This window comes from Myotis lucifugus, unplaced genomic scaffold (genome assembly GCF_000147115.1).
Source record: "Myotis lucifugus unplaced genomic scaffold, Myoluc2.0 scaffold_3, whole genome shotgun sequence".
Classification (NCBI taxonomy): domain Eukaryota; kingdom Metazoa; phylum Chordata; class Mammalia; order Chiroptera; family Vespertilionidae; genus Myotis; species Myotis lucifugus.
The window spans coordinates 16,353,679-16,373,595 of record NW_005871051.1 but is presented as its reverse complement, the minus strand read 5'-3'; the positions used below and the strand labels follow the sequence as shown (position 1 = coordinate 16,373,595).

The 19,917-nt window shown below is 43.2% G+C and overlaps 1 protein-coding gene across 1 annotated transcript in view; it reads left to right on the top strand.

Moving 5' to 3' along the window:
- MREG (melanoregulin) overlaps nt 1-19,917 on the top strand; it is a 51,540-nt gene that overhangs the window by 14,640 nt on the left and 16,983 nt on the right. Inside the window, exon 2 of the mRNA XM_014462506.2 lies at nt 2,863-3,022. Within this exon, the coding sequence (XP_014317992.1) occupies nt 2,930-3,022 (93 nt within the window). The 5' untranslated portion in view covers nt 2,863-2,929. The remainder of the gene's footprint in view (nt 1-2,862; nt 3,023-19,917) is intronic.

The following is a 19,917-nucleotide window of genomic DNA, read 5'->3' as shown; positions in this document are numbered from 1 at the left end:
TGTTAAATAAACACAACTGAGCGAGTGAATGGATTTGATATGCTCCTTAAAGCTCGGAATGGGCAGGACACCAAGGCATCAGTTGCCTCAACCTGTCATTGGCTCATCATTCTTAAGAAGAGCCAGGCTGTGGGAGGGCTCCTGCTGTTGAACCCCAATTTGGAGATTGAGACTTTGCTTCCTGTTGCCAGATTTCCTTGGTACCAACTACTGAGTATCTCAAGTTTGTTTAAATCTTCACATTTACCTTTAGCCCACTGGTCAGTTGCTCATATCCCTCCTTCCCAGATGCCGTCTGCTTATCTGGGTGTCTTCTGCCTGTCCTTATTTGCCATTCCCTCAAGTCACACTGGCAGGTGTGCTTGCACCCCTTGCTCTAGCTGTCTCAGAGAATGGCATCCCTCACCCAGGTGAAAAACCAGAGAGCGTCTCCCTGCTGAGTATTTCTGAAGAGTGGACTTATCTTCAGCTCCACACCATCCTTCTAACCCTGATACCTTTCATGTCTCACCTGAGTTACCTCAGTTGCATTTTAATGAATCCCCAGATCCACTGACCCCTCTCAAGCATTCTCCTCTCCTCACTTTAGCCAGAAAGATCTTTAAAGTTGTAATACTGTTCATGTCACATCACAGTCCTTTTTAAACCCTTCCACATCTTACCTTGCTTTTAGGAATAAAGACAACATCTATATCTATAATAATAAAAGCATAATATGCTAATTAGACTGGATGTCCTTCTGGATGAAGCTGTGGTGGGTGGGGGCTGAGGCAGAGGCCCGTAGCTGCCGTGGGGAGCAGGGGCCGACCCCCTTGCATGAATTTTGTGCATCGGGCCTCTAGTTTCTAAAAAATGTAAGAAAAGAAAATGGTCTACAAAGCCGTGTGGTTCTGGCCACAGCTACTCCCCGAGCTTCTCTTTTACTGTCTGGTTAATGTCCCTTTTCTTCTAAGTCATGCATACACCCTTGCTTCCTCTCACCCCAGGGCCTTTGAACATGGCTGGAACTCTGTTCTTTCAATGTAAAGCTCAAGCATCCCTTTATCCCAATGCCTACCCCAATTAGCTCTCAAGACTCCCTAAACTTCTCCTGTGATAGTTTTTAATTATGCAGTCACACGATCATTCATTAATGTGTTTCCCTACCTAGACTCTAGTGAGGTCCAAGGACAAGGACCATGTCTATGTTGCTCATGATTTTATTGAGCCCTGTCATTACCATGGAGTTAATGCTTCATACATATCATTAGATGAAGGGAATAGCCCCAGGATGACTCCACCTGTCTGGTCCTACAGAAGTTAACTGGGTCTGTGTACAAACATGTCCTAGGTATGAGGCTCTGCCACTCATCTCTCTAAGCCCAAGCATGGATACTGCCTTTTAAAGGGTAAATCATAAGACCAACATAAAAAATGGGGCTACTGAATTCCTACTCAACATCCCGCATTGTTTATTGAAACTACTTGGATATGCATGTTTATTATTTAATTTTCTTGTTGTAAGGAAATTGATAGATATTTCATACTATTGTACTTCAAATTTACCGTGCTTCCTTGAATTCAGAGCCAGTAAAAAATTCATCTTTTTTTAAAAATATATTTTATTGATTTTTTACAGAGAGGAAGTGAGAGAGATAGAGAGTTAGAAACATCGATGAGAGAGAACCATCGATCAGCTGCCTCCTGCACATCTCCTACGGGGGATGTGCCCGCAACCGAGGTACATGCCCTTGACCGGAATTGAACCTGGGACCCTTCAGTCCGCAGGCCGACGCTCTATCCACTAAGCCAAACCGGTTTCGGCAAAAATTCATCTCTTTATGTTAATTGTTTTCTCTTTTCAATTACATGAGTTCTAGTCCCCACTGAATTTCCTTTTTTTGTTTTATCTGCTGGGGTACTCAGTGCTAAATTTCATGTTTAGCAGTAAAATTACCTCTGTCCAGGTATCTGATCACATCTCTTCTCTGCTGTTTTTAAAGTGGCTTTTTTATTGTGTTATGCTTAATTGTTAGAGACAATTTATATCTCTTTGTTAGGAATATATATTTATATATTACATTACATATTATATAATACTAGAGGCCTGGTGCATGAAATTTGTGCACTCGGGCGGGGGAGGGGGATCCCTCAGCCTGGCCTGCACCCTCTCACAGTCCAGGAACCCTCGTGGGAGGTCCCAAGCTGTTGGTCGGACATCTTTAGCACTGCCACAGAGGCGGGAGAGGCTCCCACCACCACTGCTGTGCTCCCCAGCTGTGAGCCTGGCTTCTGGCTGAGCAGCGCTCCCCCTGTGGGAGCACACTGACTACCAGGGGGCAGCTCTTGCGTTGAGCAGAATCAGGTTGAAACCAGCTCTCCAGCATCCTCCCAGGGGTCCCGGATTGTGAGAGGGTGCAGGCCAGGCTGCGGGACCCCAGCACTGCATGATCAGGGCAGGGGAGGGACGCGGGAGGTTGGCCAGCTGGGGAGGGACTGTGGGAGGGCTCCAGGGTGTGCCCGGCCCATCTCGATCAGTCCCTGATCTGCCAGACCCCAGCAGCAAGCTAACCTACCAGTTGGAGCATCTACCCCCTGGTGGTCAGTGCACATCATAGCGATTGGTCAACCAGTCGACTGTCTGCCCCCTGGTGGTCAGTGCTTGTCATAGCGAGCGGTTGAGTGGCCTTAGCATATCATTAGCATATTACGCTTTGATTGGTTGAACAGATGACCGGACGACTAGACACTTAGCATATTAGGCTTTTACTACATAGGATATACTATTTATTTTATTTACATTACATTGCATACCTATGATGTATATGTAATATATATTATAAAGCCCTCATACACCTTTTTTTTTTTTTTTTAATACCACAGTAATAGCAACCCATATTCTTCATTTGGAGCAACTCTGGCAAGGGATGATGAAAAGAATTTGTGGAGTATGCCTCACGATGTGTCCCACACAGAGGCTGACGATGACAGAATCCTGTACAATTTGATAGTCGTTCGCAATCAGCAGGCCAAAGATTCAGAGGTAAGCACTTTTTGAAATCTTGTTGTATGCAGATGACAATGTCCAGTAAAAACAGCAATGACTGAGAAAACCAGCTTGAAATTAAAGAATGAAGGATGAAAAATTTGACCTGAAGGCATTATAACAGAATATAATTGCTAACTGTAGCTGGCCTTGGTAGGCCTGCTCGGTAAGCCGATAAGACTGATATCTCATTATGACCTTAATGAGACAAATTACAATAGTACAGAAACAGCAAGGCAAGAAGGGCCCAAAGGTAAATAGTAGAGATAGTCCATCTCGCACCTTTCCAGGTTTTCAGCAAGCCACAGTCAGAAGAGTCACACTGAAGGTTAGAGGGTACTTTGCATTATCACCAATTCCATTAGTGGGGCCTGAAAAGCAGTTTTATTATTTTTCTATTTAGATCTCCTTAAGTTGATCAAACAATAGCATATCTGCCAAATTTGAGATGATTTTTGTGATAAGGCTTGCATGGATGGGAATGCATGACCTTGTTTTCTCTTTCATTAATGGGAAGAGCCAGTCCTTTCCCAGTTGGGGTTTCTGCTGGTGAGAATAGAGCTAATCCTTCTCTTTTCTTCTTCTTCCCCCACTCTGCCCAAAGCAGTAACAGCGATAGGGCCATATTACATATATGGTACACCTCTTTCTCCCCCGCCCCCATCCCCAGGGCCTGTGCGCAGGGGCTTGAAGGGGTGTTTGGAGCTGAGCCTGGCAGCTCTCTCTGGGGAACTCCTGTGTCTCTACCCCGTTTGTCTTCACTTTTGAAAAGGTGGTAGAGGAGGCAACGTGAGCTACAAAGTACTCTGAATAGACACAGCTCCAAAGTGGCCCTTAGTGGCATTTCTGTGTTATTCTTGGACCTGTGTGAGGAGCCATCCAGAAGCCTTTTTATTCTCCTTGCCTAAGAAATGAAGTCAAACCTACCTCTAGAGAAACTCTGTAACCAAGACAGACTATCAAATAAATAATATGAAGAAGTGATGATAGTTATACATAAAATAATTTGAAATATCTCTGTTCATGGTGTTTCTTTTTAAAATGCAATATATATGTATACATATATACACACATGGTATATATATATATAAATATATATATATTTGTAAATATATGTATATGTATTATAATATTATATAACACTAGTGTCCTGGTGCACAGGTTTGTGCACATTGAAAGGAAATTAATTAAAAAATATTTTAATATCGCTATTTGCCCTTTCTCCATAATAGAAGTGTCAAACAAATTCATGATAGACAATGACAGATCGAAACACACGCGTGCAATTGGCACCAGTGAGAGCTTTATATGTGGCCTTTTATATATATAGATAGACACACGGTTTTAAAATGTTCTTATATTTTCTTCTTCAAATTTGAAATGCATATAAAAGCATATATTAATAGTTCTATTCATTTTGCCCACAGATGGGATTATACATTGTAGACTCTTATGAACCATGCTTTTTCCCCACCTAACAATATATTTTGGACATTTTTTTCATTTCAAGATGCTTAGATTTGCCTTATTGCTTTTGAGGGCCTTCTAGGATTCTCTTGGATGGATTTATCATCATTTAATTAACCAGTCCCTATGGATGGTTAGGTTGGTTTATGGTTTTTGCTTTTAGAAGTAATGCCACAGTGGATATGCATGTGTACTTGCATGACCCTCCATCATTTTTTCTGGACCAAAGAATTTGTGCATTTAAAATGGAAAAGTCACAATGCTTCCTTCTTGGAGGAACCTATGAAAAGCACTTCAGGGGGGCAAAACTGAATAGCATTGGGAGTTCACACTGTGTGTAAGGGGAGCAGCTACTGAACTCCAGATAGCTGTGTGCCATGCCGAGAATGTGGACTCGGAAGTGCCAGGACTTCTGATTTTAGGAGAAGCTGAAAATACAGATTTGCATATAAAATATCCAGATTTTAAAATGATAGGCTCATATTAAAGAAAAAAAAGTTAGCTAAACAAAATACTGATCAATAGGGAACATTTATAACAAGGATTACCACTGCTTATATTATGTCCAGTGTGATTGAAAACTGAACTCACCGTTAATTTAGAAGGTGGAAGTGGGAAGCTGCTCCTTAGGCAGCCCATGTGGCTCATGAGTACAGTCTGGGTCCACCCTCCAGAAATACTTGTCATGTGTTAACTACAAGTTACATGAGGTGTTCAAATTTGAATAAGTTCCATATCTATTATTATTGCTGATATCCTTTCCCACCCAGGATGAAATTGGTACAAATTTTAATAAAACAGAGGATTTTAGTTTTGAAAGAAAAATAAATTCTACCTAGGAACATGGAACGCTAGATATTTTGCACAATATAGTTTGGAAGCTCAAGCAAGGTATTAAGGAAAACTGAACATTATGCTTTTCCTTAACTGGCAATAGCACGAAAGAACCCAGGAACATCCATATTTGGATTTCTCTGAAAAATGAAAAATAATTTCAAAACAGTGTGTGTGCTACTTATTTTCCCCTGTTGAATCTGAAGCTGGAGGAGGAAGGGTGACAAACAGATAAGGCTGAATTTGCAGTGTTTTCCTAAATTGAAAAAAAAAATCATAAGACACATGGGAGAGTGAACTTAAAAGTAACTTGCAGTGTCAGAAAATGTAAAGAGGAACATTACTTTAATCTAATAGAATCCACTTTTCATTTACACAAGCCTTCAAAAGCTAATGGAAAACGGATTTTCAGCAGAAGAAATAATGCATTTGCAGGCCTCCAAGTAGTGGAAAAATTACTGCTCTTGTCTTTGAATGATGTAAAATACTTTAATTTGACTGAGCAATAGTAAACAACCTCAAAGTCATGGCACTAAATCATTCTTCTTATGTTCATTCTCATTAAGCCAGTTGTACTTCACCTAACACACTCTGTTCTAGGGAGCTTAATAATGGTTAGTGAAATGTCAAGGCACCTTATTTATTTGTGTAAATAATTTAACCAAATGGAAAGATCTTGTCCTCCAAGATATTAATAATAGTGAAAACAGTGCCAGGCACTGTTCAGCCACTTTACATATATTAACTATGTCCTTTTCACAACCCAGTGAGGTAGGCACTGTTATTTCTCTTTGAAGGGACTTGTCCAAGGCCACACAGCTGAAAGTGTGGAGTTAGGATTTGAATCTAGGCCTTGTGAATCCAGAGACATAATATAGAATGAGCACCATGAATGAAATTGTACGAGAAGAACAGACAGCGTTTGAGATTCAGTGTCCATTTTGCCACACATGAGCAAAGTGTGTCCAAAGCCCGTTTCTGTGACTTGCTGATGCCCGCGATAGGAAAGGCATTCTCACCCCAGGGGAGTGAGAGCTGAGTTTGGTTTGAGGATCCTGACCTTGTTTCAGGAAGTGTCCCCTTCCCTAAGTTATGGTTTTCCATGCTGAGTGCCGCCGGTTAGACTCCTGCTCCGGGCTTCTGTGTTATTAGCTCTGAGATGTTTCATCTTTCTCCTTTCCATCCCTTCTTCACTTTGTTTAGTGTTTGGTCTCTGACCTGTGTTCATTGGTGTCTCCTCTGATGGTTCCATAGTGGTTCCTTTTAGGACTTTGTGTGTGGCGTCAACATTTTTACTCTGCTGAAAAAGACTTTTACATTTCTGATTAAGAAAATAAATGCTAAGACTCAAATTATTCTCATAAATACTGAACCAAAGCACCGTTTGGTTCAAAATAGGTGATGTCTATTTGGCATTATCGGTGATAGAAGTTCCATGTCTATTTTTAAGATGATTAAATCATTACATGCTCAGAAGTGTATGTAGTTCCATGACGAGGGCCTGTCTCCCTGTCACTGAGCAATGAAGGTCTGCGGGAGCACCAGATGCTTTGGGGCTGGAGTGACCTGTGAGAACTACACTGTGCTGAACCCTGGGGAACAGCCACATGCTGTTATTTTTTAAGACGATAGAGGCAAAAACATAGAACATTCCTGGTTTACAATGTACAGTTTACTTCTCCTGTGTGTCAGGCCTCTCTGCTGGCCGGAGTGTTGCCAGGCATTGTAAACAGTTCCTACAAAGTGTTTAAAGTAGCAGCAAACTTTTCTGGGGTTGTTTGCAGTGTCTGGATTATACATGTAGCCTGTCACATCCCTAGTATTGAAAGAAGGGACAAAACTGGGATGTTTGGTGGGAGGACGTGAGGAAGTGGGAGAGGGTGGAAGTGATGTACCAGCCACATAACTGAAGCACATGGAGATGTGATAATCCAGTTAGACTCTGCATTGTTGTCTTTGCTCTCCACATGCTGGACAAGTCCTGCTTTGCTAGGGCCATCGGATTTCTCTACAAGTGTGTGGGCATTGGCCACTGCAGGGGCAGGACTGCAGGTTTTATACCAAGCACGAAGGAGCAAAATAACAGTGGAAAAGTGAAGTGATTCTCTAGATAATTCTGGGTCCCTCCCAAGGCCTTTGCCTCTGGGGTCCAGATGACCTGGATTGTTGAATGCAACCATTCTTTATTTTACTCTGCTAGTGACAGTTTTGGTTAGAGGGAGGAGAATAAAAACACTTATTAGGATCTGAGAATCAAGTGACGTTAACCTGTTTTGTAGGTAACAATATTCATTGAGTATCGTGCTGTGTGCTAGGCAGTGTCCTGCATGCTGTCCAGACAGATACTGAATCCTCACAGAAAGCCTATGAATGAGGCATTTGGACACATAAGAGGAGGCTTCCAGTTGTCTACATGGTGTTGGATGAAATGAATGGGAGGATCGGGATCCTAACTTGGTCTGTATGTCTTAGCCTCTATGGCTGGAAACACTGCCCTAGTCTCTCTAATGAGCTTAGAAAAAGCCTCAGTGGAATCCTTTGCTAAAAAAGAAAGTTACTAAATGGATGTTGACTTTCTGTGTCAAATGGACACTTTGGTCTGTGTCTTGACCGTTGCTCACCCTGTGCAAACCAAATCACAGAGTGGCTTTGGTGCTTATTTAGTGTCTACCGGTGTTGGGCATGCATGCAAGGTGCTTCAGATACCATTGCTTTAGGAATTTTAAACACCCCAGGCACTACTTGGAGTACAAAAGTCCATTGTACCACATGGGAAGACATTCTGTTTGTCTGCGATGTTTGTTTCTACCCTTTGCCCACCCCAACCCTTAAGTATGTTATATTTCTGAATATTGATATTAAAATAATCAGTCCCTCCTGGCAGGATTCCTCAAATAATCAATGTTTCTTAGTAGGTGGATAATCTGTCAGAGCTTTATGTAAGCAGAGTTGAGACAATAAATATTGGAAAACTTGATATAGAAACAAGGGGGAAGTCATTAGATATTCAATGATGTGAGGGGGTGAAAACATGAATTTTGGCATTAGACAGATTTGGGGATGAGAGTCATACCTCTGCCATGTTCTAGCTAAATGGCATTGCATATTTATTTAATCTTAGGGTGATCACACTATTTATTGTTCAGTTTGGGACACAGTCACAGGTCTTAACTAAGAAAAGGGGTGCTAATAAATATCAAGTGTGCTAGGACAAAGATATAAATTGGAATTGCCCTCGACAAATTGGGTTATCCAATCACCTCCCCCTGCCTCCTCCCCCCTTCAGTTGTAAAATTTACCATTTTAACCATTAGTAAATGTCAATTCAATGGCATTAAGTACATTCACATTGTTGGCAGGGCTGTGCCCACCATTCATCTCTGGGACTTTTTCATTTTCCCAAACTAAAACTCCTTACCCATTAAATAATAACTTCCCAATACCGCTTGCCCCTAGCCCCTGGTAACCACCATTTCTACTCTTTTTATGAATTTGACTACTTTAGGTACATACAGTTTTATCTCTTGTGTGACTGGCTCACTTCACTTAGCATAGTGTCCTCAAGGTTCATCTATGTTGTAGCATGTGTCAGAATTTCCTTCCTTTTTAAAGCTGAATAATATTCCATTGTGTATATATAAACAACATATCATTTATTCATTCATCCATCGATGAACTTGGGTTTCTTCCCACTTTCGGCGAATGTGAGTAATGTTGCTATGAACATGGGTGTACAAATATTTGAGTCCCTGCTTTCAACTTTTTTGGGTATACACCCAGAAGTGGAATTGCTTGATTATATGGTAATACTGTGTTTAATTTTTTGAGGAACCACCATACTGTTTTCCACAATGGCTGCATCATTTTACATTCTCACCAATAATGCACAGGTTATAATTTTTCCACATCCTCACCAACACTTGTTATTAAGATCACCTTTCTTGACCTCCAAATTGGTAAGTCAATAAAACAGCTGATGGCTCCAAATTGACCAGTTTTCACATCAACATAGAGTAGATACAGTTGAAACTGTGGGCCATTCACCACCACTGAACACCCACATTAGGGATGTAGGTAAACCTGGAATAGGCTGATGTCTGGTCTGGCAGAGCCTTCCTCTGAGAGACGTGGTTGTGGAAGGGAAATGGAGAGAACAGAAAACCCGGGGGAACCAAGTTCTCTTTTGTTCTTCTGGGTGTCCATATACTAGAGTGTAATGGCCAGGCCTCTTTCTTTTACAGTTCTTTAGAACCTGTCCTCCTTTCCCTGGGCCCCAGAAAGATGCATGAAAGCCAATACACTATGTATCTTGAGAGTACTGATGGGTACATCAGTGGAAGAGGAAATGGACAAGTTGGGTACCTCCAGGAAAATGCATTGTCTGTAGGAAAAGGTCAGGAAACTGGCCAACTTCCTTCGTATCCAGAACGTCACTGTTACACAACAGACTGCTGCACCTCTGAGCTTCCGGAGTTTTTGTGCTCATGATGGTGGAAATCTCCAGAAGGAAGGACATGTATTTATTGGCAAGCACGTGACAGGAATTGTATCTTTTCATTAGTTTTTTTTACAACTTGAATAAACCAATTGGGCCTCAGAAGAAACTGAAACCATAAAGATGCCTCAAACTTTTTAAAAATTACAGTTGACTACTTATAAATTTGAAAAACCAGGGATTAGTATCAAGTTAAGCCTCCAGTCACCTATTTCAGCATTGGCTTTGGTTTTTTCCTAGAACAAAGGAGACCACCAGAGATGTCTGTGTATCGTGCAGTCATGGTGCCTTCCATATGCACTACCTGGCTTCTCACGGTAGTCTTTTGATGTAGATGGACTATGTGTTAAAGAGAAAGACACACACAAAGAGGTGAAGCGACTTTTCTTTATAGTGTTCAAGCAGAAATGATCTTCTGACTCGGGTTCAATGCCTTTGACGATGGAATGGAGATAGAAAGCTACAAGGTTCTAAGGATTGAGGACAGATATAGCTGAATTATTTTCTTTGTTCTTTGTTTTAAATGTGAATAAGAGCAACTAGGTAGTAAAATAAGCGTATAGTCATAGAACTTTATAGAAAAGATGTAAGACACTGTCCAACTTAGAGATTTCTCTGTAAGAAAACTCCAATGTGTAATTGTTTCTACAAAGGTATCTAGGCTATTCAAATACATTTGTCAAATATTTTCTTACGTAGTTGATGATTTGTTATAACAAAAGCTCAAATATGCCTGATACATGTATTAATAGGTTTGTTTTATTAGTAGTTGATGTCATATGTTAAATGAAGCAGATTTGATTTGGAATTAGTGTGTTTTCAGTTCTTTATATACCCAAAAGACTAATATTTTTTAGTCTTGATGTTAATTTCATGTAAAGGATATAGAAAATTCTTTTCTGTTCTTTTTAAATATCCCACTTCTCAATTCAGTATGAGAAGTCAGTGGTTGATATTGCCATTAAGTTAGAATTTCCACTTTCATCATAGTAAGGATCCACACTTCTAGTTTCACAACTTATTCTTAGGTCAACATGATGGATATGTCCCTGAGGGAGGCTGGTTGGTTGTTCATGCAAAGCTCACAGGCTTGCAAATACCACGAGTGATATCACTTCTGCACAAGATCTCATGAGCAGCTATGTCGGTCTCTGAACTTGATTTTCTCAGGGAACCTAAAGCTGTTTGAACTTAGGGGGGTGTACATTAGGATTCTCAGAGAAAGAAAACCAATAGGATCTATCTATCTATCTATCTATCTATCTATCTATCTATCTATCATTTATCTATCTATAATCTATCTACCCATCATCTGTCTACCAGCTTTTCAATTATCTATGAAGAGATATTTTTTTTCAGGAATTGGCTCACACAATTGTGGAAGCTTGGTGAATCTGAAATCTGATGGAGGAAGCCAGCAGGCAGGAGAGTCAGGGATGAGTTGCAGTTCAAGTCCAAAGGCAGACAGCTGGCAGAATTACTTCCTGCTCAGAGGAGATCAGTCTTTGATCCATTAAAGCCTTCAAGTGATTGGGTCAGGTTCAGCCACATATAGAGGGTTATCTGCTTTACATGCAGTGTACCAATTTAAATATTCATCTCATTGACAAGCACTTTCACAGAAATATTTATAATAATGTTTGACCAATTATCTGGGCGCTGTGGCCCAACCAAGTTGACACACAAAATTAAACACCACAGAAGATTTTACTAACACCAAATGCTCAAGAGACTGCTATATAAACTCAAATGCATGGAACCATCTGGTGGGCCATGAGCCTGACAAGTCAGTGTGGTCTCTCCCCTATAGTAAATTCTATAAGGGGAGCCAGTGATTATAGTGGACAGTGGCTTGGTGAAAAGGAATCAGACAAGAACAGTGACAACTGACACTTATGGAACACTTACTGCATACCAGGTGCTTCTTGAAGTACTTTTCATATACTATGCTAACCACCATTGTCTTCCAGATGTGATATCTGGTGCTTTCATCTCCAGTATAAAGCTATCCCTGTGTTTGATTGGGACACCCTAACCCTTGATGGTGGTAGATAGAGATTTCTGAACATCACCCCCAGGCACTGGATACAAGGAGGGATTTGGGAGGCAGGCAGCATGTGGAAGCAGGGGAAATTCAGAGTAATGTAATATTGGGTGAATCTGGGGCTGAGATCAAGGAAGGTATTTCAAATAAAGACAACTTTATGAGAGGCTGGGCAGATACTCAACCAGAGCCAGCCGATTAGGAAGGGAAGGTAGGAATCTCTAAACATCACAGTCTGAGTGGAACACACAGATTTTTGCAAATAGAGCTTAACTCATGCCAAGACTCAAGAAGTCCTACTACCCATTTTCTCCCACAAGACCTCTTGACATTATTTTCCCAATCAAATAACAATGTCATATCTGTGCCCATAGAGAGCCACACTTTTCCAACTGAAGGCACATTCATTTTTCTGATCTGTTATTTAATATACTAGAGGCCCAGTGCACGAAATTTGTGCACGGGGGGGGGGTGTCCCCTCAGCCCAGCCTGCACCCTCTCCAATCTGGGACATCCCTCTCACAATTCGGGACCACTGGCTCCTAACTGCTCACTGCCTGCCTGTCTGATCACCCCTAACTGCCCCCCCTGCTGGCCTGGTCACCCCCAACTGCACCCCCTGCTGGCCTAGTCGCCCCCAGTTGCCCCACCCCTGCCAGCCTGGTCATCCTTAACTGCTCCCCCCACTCGGCCTGGTCACCCCTTACTGCCCCCCCCACCGGCCTGGTCACCCCCAACTGCCCCCCCCCACCGGCCTGGCTGCCCCACGCAGCCTGCTGCTCGGTCATTTGGTTGCCCCTCACTGACCCCCCTACAGGCCTGGTCACCCCACACAGCCTGCTGCTCAGTCGTTTGGTCGCCCCTCACTGATCCCCCTGCCGGCCTAGTTGCCTCATGCAGCCTGTTGGGTCGTCCGTTCGGTTGCAATGGTTGCTTAAGCTTTTATATATATAGATATAGCTGGACTGAGGGCACAGAAGCTGATGAGGCTATTGAGTTTTGAGGAATCTCTGTCTGAAGGGACTGTGCCAACATTCAGTCAAGAGCTACGTTTTGCTCTTGGCTGCAACACAAGTGAACCCACGGGAAGTGGTTGCCCCAGAATGGTATCCCTTGTGATCAAAATAGCTCTTTTGCTTCCCCATCAGTCACTTTGGCTCCTTTCACCAGCTTGAAATTCTTTGTAAGGTGTAGTCTAAATATGGAATCGAAAGAAAACCAACTCACCCAACAGTTTTGCTGCTGGCATTTCATCCTGTGGATGGTTTCACATGGTTAAAACTAAGATATGTGCTATTTATAGTATCGCTTGGAAAATTAAAAATCTGGAAAGAAAAATATTCGATGAAATCAGTGGTTAAATATATCATAAAAAGCTATACTAGTGGATGCTATACAGCTTAAAAAATAATGAGGTAGGATTTATAGGTACTGACTTGGAAAGATAGTTATGATCTCTTCCTAAGTGGGTATGTATAGCACTATCCCATTTGTGTAAAAGATAGCCCATCTATCTAAAAGCATAATAAAATTTCTGGAAGGCTACCTATGAACTTGTGAGCCAGGGTGACTGCTGGGGAGTTAAGAGAGGAGGACAGAAGTTTTTAATTCCCTGGTCTTCTGTTTAAAATGAATTTTAGATCCTATGCATGTATTATTACTTCATTATACATACACTTCATACAAACTAAAATTATCTCGCTTTTATTTTGCAGCACACTCTGGTGGCTGTTTCCCAGCATCTTTCTAAATGGTTTGGCTTTGTTTTACTGTGGGTGTGCTGGAGAAAGGGGAAGGGGAGTGTGGGAGAGAGAGAAGGAGAAAGAGAGAGAGAGAGAGAGAGAGAGAGAGAGAGAGAGAGAGAGAGAGAGAAAAAATATGAAAGTTAGTTTAGGAGGAGCTGGAACAAACTTTGAGGAATCCTGCCTGAAGGAACTGAGGCAGAAAGCTTGAAAAACAGTGAGTGGGTATTTATCTTTGCAAGGCTGTGAGAGTCTCCTGATGAATCAGGCTCTTTCTCTGGAGCTCGGTCAGTGGTCTTCTGATAAATCAGGCCCTTTCTGCAGAGCTGGCTTCCTCTGGGACAGAATTCATATGGTAATGAAAGAGCGGCATTTGTGGGCTTCTTCACCACCCCCTACTCTCAGCCACCCGCCCCGCCCCTTCCTCTGGTCGGGCTTGCTCCTCTCAGCATAACTGAAAATGGCTCTTAATTGCTCCCAGGCTGCGAGAGCCCTGGAAACTGACACATTGGGACTTCCTGATCCGAAGTGTTCAGCTGGGGCACCTCAGAGGGCTGATGAGGCATTGTCTCTAAGAGCAGCTTGGCTTGCTTTCTGGTTTGGACTGAGCACATGGGGAAAATGGTAGCACCCATCCAGTTCTGATGAGGGCCCAGGTCTGCTGCTTCTCAGACTTAAAACCCCCAAGATATTCTGGAAAGACACTGTAGTTTTCTTAATATGAAACTGTCCCTCTGTTCGGGTGCCCCATCCCCAGCTACCTGTAGTCCCATAATTGTTACACAAGATCATTCCATTTACAGTGCAGGAGTGAGCTGTGCCCTTTGATGGTTTTGCAATCCAAGAGGCAGGCCATGTGGCTCATGAGTACAGACTGGATCAGCCCTCCAGAAATACTTGTCATGTTTTAACTACAAGTTATATGAGGTCAACTCGCATCCGGCTCTTTTACCACGTTGCTGTTGTCATCGTTATTAAAGCACTTGACCTCGAGTGAATTTCAGTGGACCTGAGTCCAAATTAACCTCATTCCTTCTTCTATAAATAAAATGTTTTGCAGTAAAAGGCCATGAACACGTGGGAAATGTGCCTTCGGGCTACAGGTCGCCAGTCCTGGCTGTAGCATCGTGTTTTTCAACCAAGAACCAGAAGATCCAGGTGCTGGTGCCCATGAACTCGGCCAGTTAATGGCAAGTCACAAGGGTGGAGCATGGCAGAGGCAGCCTGTCATAGACAATCAAAATTTTTCTTCAGTCATATGGCTGACTACACTTCAGTCTGCTCAAGCTTTCTTTTTATTTTCACTTTTTCTTTTTTTAACATCTTTGGTAAGTTTACCAGAAAGTTTTGAAACCAAGTATACGTGGTGGCCATAAGAATCCACTGTAGTTGAGTTTCTTGTTACACATGGGCCATGCTTCAGGGATGGGATCTCTTATCCATTTGCACCATTTCTTTTCCAGCAAATCACTCCTTGGGGGATTCCGAGGAGCTTGGAATAGAAATGGCAGCAGCTTGCAAGAAGAGAGAGACCTCAGACCGAAGTCTGGTCAGGGTGTCTATTCTTTCCGCCCAACCTTGGCAATATGCAAAAATAGTTAAAAAATGCTCTCTGTCGTCTTCTACCACATATACTGTTATCCGTGGAAAGTCAGTGAGATTTCTGTATTTTTTCTAATGGGAATAACTATGGGGCATACTCTTAAGTAATTTTCCCTTTGCCTCTCCAGGCAGAAGTCTGGAGGGAGTAGGTGATGTGTAGATGAAGTAGACTATTTGGGGTAGGACTGAGCCACCTAAGGATGTATTGGGACCAGCAAGAAGGGCAGCCTTCACACGCAGAACCCTTCTCCCTGCCTTCGGCCCCCCTCACCTCCCCTCAGCTGTGCAAGCCTCTCCACGGTTCTTTTCATATGACCCTTTGCCCACATCCCCTTCAGTTGGCTCCTCACCAAACCTGGCTCTCCCCGCTGAGTATCCCATCCCTAACTTTCCCCTCTACCTTTTTATCCAGTTAATGTCTATTTACTCTGAGTAGGCTCAGTTCAACTGGAAATTAAACAGAAGCAGGTATTTGGACAAAACCAGAGGAATTCATTGGATGGTTTGAAAGAGGATCTTGTGAACTCAAATTCATTGTAATTGATGAAATATGAGGAAGAGGAGAGGTTTTCTGAGTAGAGAGGCCAGCTCAGCTCAGTGCTCTTCTTTGCTGGGCCTCCAGATACGTCCCAATATATTGTCATTACGGCTTTGGTCTTTCCTGAATTGGGGTCAGAGCAGCCTCATCACCTTGGAAACACTGCTAGAAGCTCGAGGTCCAATATTCCTGGGAGAGGGACAGGGAGGGTGGAAGTGAAGGCAATGGATGAGCTAAACCCTTTCTTATCCCTAAGGATTTTGTGGGGCCCAGGGGCTGAATGGTTTAAAGGGGTGAATCTGGACTGAGCTGGCAGTCGCCATTGAGCACATCTTTGAGTGACCCAAGAATATATATAAGCTAACGGGGGGTGCCCCATGTCTTTCCCATCAGGCTGGGGTTAGGTCAGGCCAGGCAGGGGCATTTGAGCAATGATCTCCCTTCTAGATGGTGGAGCCTCAGCTGATATGGAAACACTGACTGCCCTTCATGCCACTCGCCCCACCTGTCCCTCTGCCCTACTTTGGAAAGGTCTTCCTCTCTTGTTTCTCCTGCTTTCAGTCCCCTTGGACTCTTCTTCCAGCCGCAGAAAGCCGAGAGCAGGGCTGTGTAAAACGACCAGGGAGGGGAGCAAGCAGCCCTCTGCCGGTTTCATCCACCCTTGGCTTCTTTTTTGGCTCAGAACGTTTCCACCTGTCTGTGCGCGTCTGTGTGTGCCTGTCGCGGCTCACACAGGGTTAGGCCTGGTGACGAAGAGGAACTGGCTGAGGCTCACATGTACCTTGTCTTTGGACTGTTGAGTGTTCAGAAGCAGAGCATGCCTCAGTCTTCACCTTAACATTTTAATCCATGACATAGCACTTATTATCTGTTGGCTGTTTTAAAGTGATGTTTGGGGACTAGAAGCACCTCTGGGTATACAGCATCCAGAGAGAGCACGTACTGGAATGTTTCAGTGCGGCTTTCCTACTGGACTGCCTCCGGGCTTGGATAGCCATTGGCTCTACGTATTGTTTTTAACTAGTCATTGCAGCTGACACCTTGCTTATCATGGCAAATGTCTCCTTCTTATGAGGACACTGGTCATATTGGATTAGGGCCCACCCTGATAACCTCATTTTAGCTTGATTACCCCAATAAAGACCATTTCTTCTTAAAAATTATCACAATCTGAGGTTCCTGGGGGTGAGGACTTCAGTATATGAATTTGGGGGACATAATTTAATTAATAATGACAGCCATGCAATTGATAGGATTAAAAATGGTTGTTTTGTTTGGTGATCAGATGTAGACCTGTAGATAGAAGTAAACAAAGGGTCTGCCCTCAGGGAGCTTACGTTCTACTGAGGGGAGACCCACAACAAGTTAATATGTGGTGGGTTGTGATAAGCACTTTGAAGGAAAATAAGACAATACGAGGGAATAGAAGGTGTCTCTGGGCTGGAGAATGGAGATCTGAAAGAGGTGAGGGAGTGAGCCTTGTGATGGATATTCCAGCGAGAAGGCCAGCGTGGCTGCAGTAGAGGGAGCGAGCTGTTCTGGGGGCCACTGGGAACACTAGCGAGGACCAGATCATGAAGGCCAGTAGGCCATGGTGAGGATTCTGAGTTTTGTTCTAAGAAGTATGGGGCTCAGGGGCTGAATAGTTTAAAGGGGTGAATCTGGACTGAGCTGGCATTCGGCATTGAACACATCTTTGTAGAAAATACATATTTGTCCCCTTGCAAGATTTGTCCTTTACTTCTGGTCCTTTTACTCCCAGCTCATATTCCTTGGGAGTCCTGAGCAGGCTTGGCCTTCTCTTCCCTTGAGAGATCATTCTCTGTGGGTCTCTTGGTCTCTGGGCATGTTGTGAGAAGAGCACATTGTCAGCCCTTCATTCTGGGGAGTTTTTTCAAAGATGTTTGCACAGTGAACTGCCTCAGGAGGTGTAGATCTCTCTCTAGAGCAAAGCATAGGCTATTGCCCACTGTAACAGGTTCAGGTTCCCCAAGTTCAGGGTTCCGCTCCTGTAAGGCAGCCTACTGAATGTGCAGGGATCTTTCTATTACCATGTTGGAATCAAGACTTAGAGAACGCGCATAAAATATGCTGATCTGCTATTGCTGGGTCCCTTGTCTCTGACCCAGGAGTCTCGTGTTTTTTGCCAGCATCCATGCAACTGTGGCAGGAGAACTTGGTAGCTTGTAAAAGAGTCAAATCTCAGACGCTTCACAGTTCTTAACACACCCTTAAAATAGCTTCTGTGGTCAAGGCCTCGTGACTGAGATCTTGACCATGGGTCAATGCTTTGGTGCATGTCTGTGCTCGTTAAATTTTTTTTCTGTTATAATTGGATCTCTTTCCCCATCTCCCCTAATGAAACCTACCAGGACACTGATAAAACTGCTCTGGTGGAAGTAGGGGTAAAAACTTAAATTTCCTCATCTCAGGCAGCCAGGCAGGCATCTTTGGAAAAGCCACTCAATATAACTTCAAAATACTCTATTGAGCTACTAAAAGGCCCCTTTAAAACTCAAATTTGATATCTAGGAGCAATAATACATTAATTCGTATCAGAGACTGATTGGTTGGGCCTTAGCAAAAAAATTACCCATCATGAATAGGTCAGCACAAATCTGTTTTGCAAAGAAATAGGATCCAGGACTGACAAGTTTGATTGCAGATTATTCAGGGGAGGTTGGGGGAGAGGGGCACTGCAGTGTTGGCGCAGCGCATTTGGGCAGGAATAAAAAGTAGAGGAGGAGAGTACTAGAAGCAGGAGGTCCCTAGAGGATAATAGATGATAAATAAACTCACATTTGAACTACTTGGTTCCTTGATCCTTACAATTTCTTCGAGATGTCCCATGAGCTTTGAGAGGGACCAAGCAGAGGGAGAGAGGCACCCTCACTTTCACAGATAGTTTATGTGGGGGTCCATGTGGGTTCTCATTTGGAAAAGTGAGTCTCCAAGTTTGAAAGTTCATCTACTTCACTCTGTTACCTGGGCCTCTGGCAGTGGGTGTTAGAAAGTAAAGCAGATGTTTATTTCATAGGAGGAGTGTGGCACAGCAGACAGGATTCCTGGGGTTCGGGCCCAACTCTGCGACTGTCTCCTGAGTTTACTGCTAATTTGCTGTGTGACCTTGGAAGACCACTCAATCTCTCTGGGTCTGTTTTCTCACCTGACAGAGGGAGCTATAGAGGGCATATCTCAAGAGTCTCCATATTTAAAGACCTGTGAATTATGGAGAAGTGACGTGACTTTTAACCCCAGAAACATTTGTGTTATGTTCCTGGGCACCTGCTCCTGGGCACCTGCATCCTAAGGACTTAACTAGACCTCACTCCTGCCCTTTGAATGAGATGCGTACACTCTGCTCAGAATGAAGGGCGGGGATATTGCTGAGAGTAAAACAGGTAGAGTGGCTTCCTCCATGCCACATCCAGCAGTTCTCAACCTGTGGGTCGCGACCCCTGAAAATACATCCTGCATATCAGATATTTACATTACGATTCATAACAGTAGCAAAATTACAGTTATGAAGTAGCAACAGAAATAATTTTATGGTTGGGGGTCACCACAACATGAGGAACTGTATTAAAGGGTCGCAGCATTAGGAAGGTTGAGAACCACTGCTAGACAAACTATGGTCAACTTCAGTTTGTTTGTTTTTTAATATATATTTTATTGATTTTTCACAGAGAGGAAGGGAGAGGGATAGAGAGCTAGAAACATCGATGAGAGAGAAACATCGGTCAGCTGCCTCCTGCACACGCCCCCAGTGGGGATGTGCCCGCAACCAAGGTACATGCCCTTGACCAGAATCGAACCTGGGACCCTTGAGTCCTCAGGCTGATGCTCTATCCACTGAGCCAAACCGGTCAGGGCGAGTTTTACTGGGACACAGACATGCCCATTCGTTTCCATAGTGTCTCTGGCTGCCTAGTGCTGCAGTAACAAAGGTGAGTAGTTGTGACAGAGACTTTATATCTTGTAAACCCTAAAATATGTACTCTCAGACTGATGCCATCATCCAAGCTTTGCCTTTGGTTTTGTGCTCAATTGATTGTGCAGATTTAATTTTTTATACAAAAAGGACACATCATCAGCGCCTATGAGGAAGGCTTTCTGTACCCACTGCCCGATTATCCTTTTGGGAGAAGAAATCCTCATTAGAAACTAGCC